This window comes from Mirounga angustirostris, unplaced genomic scaffold, assembly GCF_029215605.1.
Source record: "Mirounga angustirostris isolate CCGP_5_RB_7025 unplaced genomic scaffold, mMirAng1.0.hap1 SCAF_4, whole genome shotgun sequence".
Taxonomy (NCBI): domain Eukaryota; kingdom Metazoa; phylum Chordata; class Mammalia; order Carnivora; family Phocidae; genus Mirounga; species Mirounga angustirostris.
Genome location: NW_026991712.1, coordinates 180,576,210 through 180,582,209, shown reverse-complemented (window position 1 = coordinate 180,582,209; position 6,000 = coordinate 180,576,210). Strand labels below are relative to the sequence as shown.

Here is a 6,000-nt window from a genome sequence, read left to right as displayed (position 1 = left end):
ATCCGCCCCTGGCCCACCCAGATGAGGACGGCCACTTTTTTTAAAAAAAGACATCAAATTCAATATTTACAAGAATAATCCCAGGCTCCGTTCTAAAATTACTGGCTACAGAAGGAAGAGTTTACTTCTAACAAAAAAATAAATAAATAAAATAAAATAATAAAATAAAATAGGCTTGTGCCTTACTCTTTAAGAAACCCAGAATCATAAAGTAAAATACTTTAAAAAATAATAAATTGCTCACTGCATGCTCCCCCTTCCCCTCCTGTTGGGGCTCAGGGCTCTCCAGACGTCCCGGGGGCAGCCCTGCAGCTGTGGCCCTGTAACTTTAAACCTGGCCTGAGGTCATCATTTTAGCGCGAGCCAAACAGAGGCAGAGGGCGGTCCTAGTGAGCCCCGGACTGAGACCACCTTAGGACCAGCGGCTCCCCGCCCTCGTCGGGAGAGATAAATGCTGACTCCTCGCAAAGTTTCCTACTGCAAAGTTTGCTCCTCAGCCTCCGCGGGAGAAGGAAGCTTGGGGATCTCTCCTACGCTGGGGCTTTTTTGCTCCCTGAATTCCAGCCCCTGTTCTCTGGCTCCACTGGGCAAGGGCCTCTGGCTGCAGAGCTTTTTCATCTTCCCCCAGCACAGAAACCAGTTGCTCGGCCCCAAAGAAAACAAGTCAACCGAGAAGATGTGGAAGGTGCCAGTTCTGCTCTTGGTTTTGGGAAGCGCGTGGCTCTGGGACCCGGCAGGAGGTAAGACCCAGCAGAATGGCCGCCTGCCACCACTGCTGGTGGGGACTAGCGAGCTCAGACTTGCTGGAATGCCTGGGCCTGGTATTTGAAGTTGCCCAGGAAAGCCGAGGGGAGCTGGGCGTGTGTGCGAGCCCACGAGTCCGGAGGACCCGGAGAAGGGGAGACAGTGGCTTAGCTAGTGACGCGTCCCAAGGCAATGGCTGAGCAGGGTGGGAGGAGGAGCCCCCCCTCCATAGGATCCACAGGCAGCAAAGGTGGGGAGCAGAGGGGGCCTCCCTCTGGGGCAGCCCACCTCCTGCAACCCTCTGCTCAACTCATGAGAGAGAGGGTAGAAGGATAGAAGCAAGGAGCCTTCCACTGGCTGGACTGGGCTTTCCTATGGGGCTGTGTATTGGAGGAATGCAGATGGCCTCAGAAGAAGTTGGCCCCATATATGGGGGGGGCATTCAGCAGTGCTGGGGTGGGGAGGACTCCCCTATGCAGCAGCGACACCCTCAGGGCCCTATCAATGGGATGGTCTGGAAGAGGCCTCCGTTATCCTCCCTGGAGCCCTCCCTGCCCCTTTCCCCCTCCTGCCCCCTACCCCCCTTTCCCATCCTGCTTCCTTCTGCTGTCTGCTGTGCCATGTAGATAGCATCCATGTACATCTGTCAGCATTTGATTTTTCTTGGGCTTTTATTTTATTTGTTTCCCCAATAGAATATAAGCTCCCAAGAACAGAGCTCTGTCTTAGCCTTGATCCCCAGGGCCCCCCAAAAATCCGGCGCATAGTACTTGCTCACTAAATATGGATCGCAGGAACTGTAAGCCCCCTAGTGATATTTGGAGTTGGAGGTTGCTGAAAGGGAAACTCCTGCATTTTCCAAATTGAGGATAGAGGTGGGTCGAGTACCAGAAAAATCCTCCTTGGAGGGAGTGATTTGCGGGAGGGGTAGACCTGACCCAGGCATCTGTAATTCCACATGCAGACAATAATATCCAGCCCTGGGGAAATTATACAGGGTGTACGAGTCTCTGCCCGGCTGTGGGCTTCAGAGGGACTTGAGCAACTATCTTTACGGGGACATGGGCTATTCGTGGCAGTCCTATCTTTGGAACTTCTCTTTCCACTGGAATCCACACAGCTCTGCACTTCACTTACGTTTCCCTTTTGGCGAGACAGTATGCAGATGACACCATTCTGTGCTGCCCAGGGCAAGATGTGGGAGACCCCCAAACGGAGCCACATCCCAGTTCAGCTAAGGAAAGGCAGAAGCAGCTGGGCAGCATCCTCTGTTTCCTCCTCGGAAAGGGTTGGCTGTAATTATCTTTAAGCCAAAGTTTTTGAAAGTCAGAGGTACCCTAAACCGAGTGGTTGGCGGGAGGGGTGAAACTGACTTAAGCATCTATAAATCTGGTCTGGAAAAAAAAAAAATCACCAGCCATTAGTTGGTACTAGAAACTGCCCTGCTAAAGAGAGAACCAGCCCCCCTTCCCCACTCCACCTCCCCAGGCTGTGTGGGGGGCTGGCTGCGTGTGGATGCTGAGTTGCTGGGCTGCCGGCAAGCAGCTGAGGCCCAGGAAGGGTTTTGTCTGAGGATAATGACTGAAGCGCAGGGAATATGGATGAATAACTTCATTGAGCTGAGCTATTGTGGCCTCTGAGGCTGGGGGTAATTATGGTGATGAATTTTATTATCCTTCTCACAGGATTCTGCTCCCCACTGGCTTTCCCTCATCTAATGTATAATCTGGTTCAGTTTTGTAATCTGGTCCCATGTGTCGTCTCTTTGGCACTGAGTGGATTCAAAGGCGCTCTGTTGTCCACACATCTGGCATTTTCCTCAATTGTCAGGCCCCGCCCTCGCTCTGAACTTCCATCCAAAACGCGGACTTCGGGGCCTCTCCGTTAGTTGGTTTGTTTTGTAAAATTCTGCATGCTGCTGCTTGCCGCAAACCCGCATGTGATTTTCCGGGACCGGTCCACCCAGGATTAATCATGCGGTGAACAAATTTCCCTGTGATTTCCCCGAAACTCTTGGCAGTCAGTTTCCGAGGCCCTGAGGTTCTCAGGAGTTGCTAAGAGTTTTTGTTGCACCGAGCATTTGATAAACACCAGGTCCGTTAAGAGTCTTTGTGAGGGAGGTCTATCCATTACACTGGTGTATGAGATCCAAAATAGCATTTAACGGAGAAAAAGCACATTTTGAAGAAGTATCCAAGCGTGAGAAGGCGAAGTCGGGACATGGTGAATAAGGCAGAACGCTGGCTGAGCAGAGGGAGGCAGCCCCTTCTCTTTCTCTGGCCTCTGACATGCGTGGTCCATGAATCACTCTAGACCAGAGAATTATAAAGACCCCAAACCTTGGCATGACGGCGAGTGGTCTGGCCAAGTAGGGAGGACACCCCTCGCTCCCATTTCCATCCCCACCATGTGCTAGGAAGTCACAGTTCCCTCATTTAATCATTACAGCTCCTTAAATTATACATCATTATCTTCAGAATATGCCAGAACTGGGATTCCAAAACTGGGCCTAACTAATTCCAAACCCCAAGCTCTTTTTAGTACATTACAAAGCCGCGTAAAAACTAAAGGTTGCACTTGAAATTAAAAGTCAATGTCACTTTAGGCTCCTTACACATGAACACAAAAAAATTGGGGTGCCTGGGTGGCTCAATCAGTTGAGCGTCTATCTTCAGCTCGGGTTGTGATCTCAGGGTCCTGGGATTGAGCCCCGCGTCAGGCTCCCTGCTTGGCAAGGAGGCTGCTCTCCCTCTCCTCCCCACTTGTGCTCTCTCTCTCTATCTCTGTCTCTCTCTCCCTCAAATAAATGAATAAATTCTTTAAAAAATATATTTTAAAGGTATAAAAAGTCCTTTATGTTACATACCTGCCATAATATTCCTGTAAGAATGAAGATGTCACAGTACATTAAAATAGGATTCATTAATCCATTCCCCAAATGGTAATCCAGCACCTCCTGAATGCTTGGTACAGAGCCAGGTGCAGGATTTGAGCAGTGTGCACTTTGGAGAGAGGCACGCCTAATTTACAAAGCATTCCCCAGAGTCTTCGCCAGCGGAGCAAGAGACCTGTGCTTTAAATTCCATTGCCTTATCTGAATATTTGTCATATTTCTGGCTCTAAGAACAGGCATGCCAGGTTACAACTTGTGGAAACGGTTCAGGAGAGGATGTAGAGAGACAGAAGACTCAGATACCTAGCAGTACCCTGGTGGAACTCATGGGAGCAATCTCAGTAAGATCCTGCAAGGCTCTCCAAGGAAGCCATGCCATTCCTGCCCCCCTGAAACCCCTCAAGGAAATATCCAGCAGGAGCGATTTGTTGGAAGAGAATCAAATGTTTGGGGGGGACGGGGTGGGGAGCACTTCCAAGCACTAGCCAAGTCAGCAGTTACGGAGATAAGTCTTAGGATTCCCAGAGGGGTGGGCAAGAGATAAAGCAGCTCTGGATTGAAATTTTGAATCCTTTCCTTGTCGATTTCTTCAAACTTTTTTGCTCAGCGGGGGGAAAGGAAAGAGATCAGGCATTTTCTTTGAGGGCTATGAGATGGAGTCGGGTTAGGGTTAGGGAACAACGGGAGTTCTGCCAACTTCATCCAGGTGGGGAAAACAAGGCGGCTGCTTCTGTCCCTGCTGCACGCCAGAGCCCACCAGGCCAAGGCAAGCATTCCCTTGAGCTTCAAAGATAGGGGTGAGCGGGCTCTCCCTTCTTTTTGTCTAGCCGGGTGCCTTTGCCTGTGGAACTGCTCAGAGGAGGTGGGTTTGTCCTTTGAGAGGAATCTCACTAAGTCTAGAGGGAAACATACAGACCTGACCACCTCATTAGTTGTCTGAGGAGCTGCAAACTGAAATTGTTTAGGGCAATGCTCAATTGCATGCAGGGAGAACAAAACAAAACAAAACAAAAATCAACAAACCTATCAAAGGATAATCACCTTTCCAGAGGAAGACGGGCCCTCCTCCACCTCTATCCAGGGGGATAGAACTACCAGTGCCCTAGATAGTGGAGAAGTAGCTCTGCTCACATGGGGTCATAATTGACATTGTTAATGTTTGCAGGTGCAGGGGGATGTCAGTTACAAAGAATACAGATGAGAAGCAGGGAAGGGGCGCTAAAAGATAAGTAAACACATTATTGATGAGCATGCAGTATTTCCTGCAGTTCATTACAATGTCTCCATCCAAAAGAATAAAACACAACTGACATAAAAAGCTGTTATGGCATGAATAGTATCCTGCCTGAGGAAGAAAGGTGTCAGTTTGCCTAGAATCTAGAAAGGGAGAGAAAAGGGATGAGGATTTGATGACGGTAAACCTGCCCTGCCCAAGGAAGTCATTTATTTAGCAAGTACATTCTGAATGACTGTTTGGTGAGTCAGGCAAGGCACACGTTATCCCAGCTTACAGCTAGTAAGTATGCAAGATGTCCTATAGGGTGGCCTTGGGTGTTCTGATCTCAGTTACAGTGACTGTTCTATGATGAATCAGGGACTCCTGTTCCATCATTCTGGAAATGTATTCCACCCAAGAGCCCCACCCTTTGCCTTTGTATGTACACCAGGTATTTCACTCTTGAGAAGGGTGCATAGCAAATGTGTACAGCACTGGAAAACTGTCTCCAGATGTAAATAAACTATTTGGTTTCCTGGCCTCTTGTAAGTCTGGCTAATGTGAAACAGTGTCATCTGAGTTGGATCACCCCATAATAAGATTAAATATCTAAATCTATGAAGCTAAGGGAACTAGATTCTGCATGGGTGGTGTTAATAGTAGTAACTATGTAATAACACCTACTGGGTGCTTAGCACATTTCAAGCACTTTACAAGCCCTAGTTCATTTAATCTGTGCAACAGACCTACAAGGTAGGAACTATTTGTATTTTACAGATCGTGAAGAGGCTCAGAGAGGTTCAGTAACTTAACACGCAGACGCAGGTAGTAAATAGCAATGGTGAGACTCTTGAATCCAGGCAGCTCAACCCCAGAGCCCACGCTCCTAACCACTCATCACGACAGCCATCTCTGCATGGGGTCAAGGCTTCCAAGGACACCCAGAAAAGTCAGCCTATTGATTTCTTCAAGTACCTCTTATAGCAGTACCACCACTTGTTTGTTAGATGCGTATTTCAGATTGAAGAATGAGGTTGGAACTAGGACATGGTCCTGCCCTCTTAAGCACTTACAGGGCATACATGTTATTAAGAACTTTAAGAGTTAGAGAAGAAGCATAAAGTGGGATCACAGCTCACAGAGAGAG

At 48.6% G+C, this 6,000-nt stretch overlaps 1 protein-coding gene across 2 annotated transcripts in view; it reads left to right on the top strand.

Moving 5' to 3' along the window:
- The first annotated feature begins 372 nt into the window (after positions 1 to 372).
- Positions 373 to 6,000, top strand: part of PDPN (podoplanin) — a 30,227-nt gene continuing 24,599 nt past the window's right edge. The window contains exon 1 of one of the 2 annotated variants that reach the window (XM_045898660.3): positions 373 to 740. In XM_045898660.3, coding sequence (XP_045754616.1) covers positions 452 to 740 — 289 coding nt within the window. In that variant the 5' untranslated portion in view covers positions 373 to 451. The remainder of the gene's footprint in view (positions 741 to 6,000) is intronic. The other variant, XM_045898661.3, reaches the window with a different exon arrangement.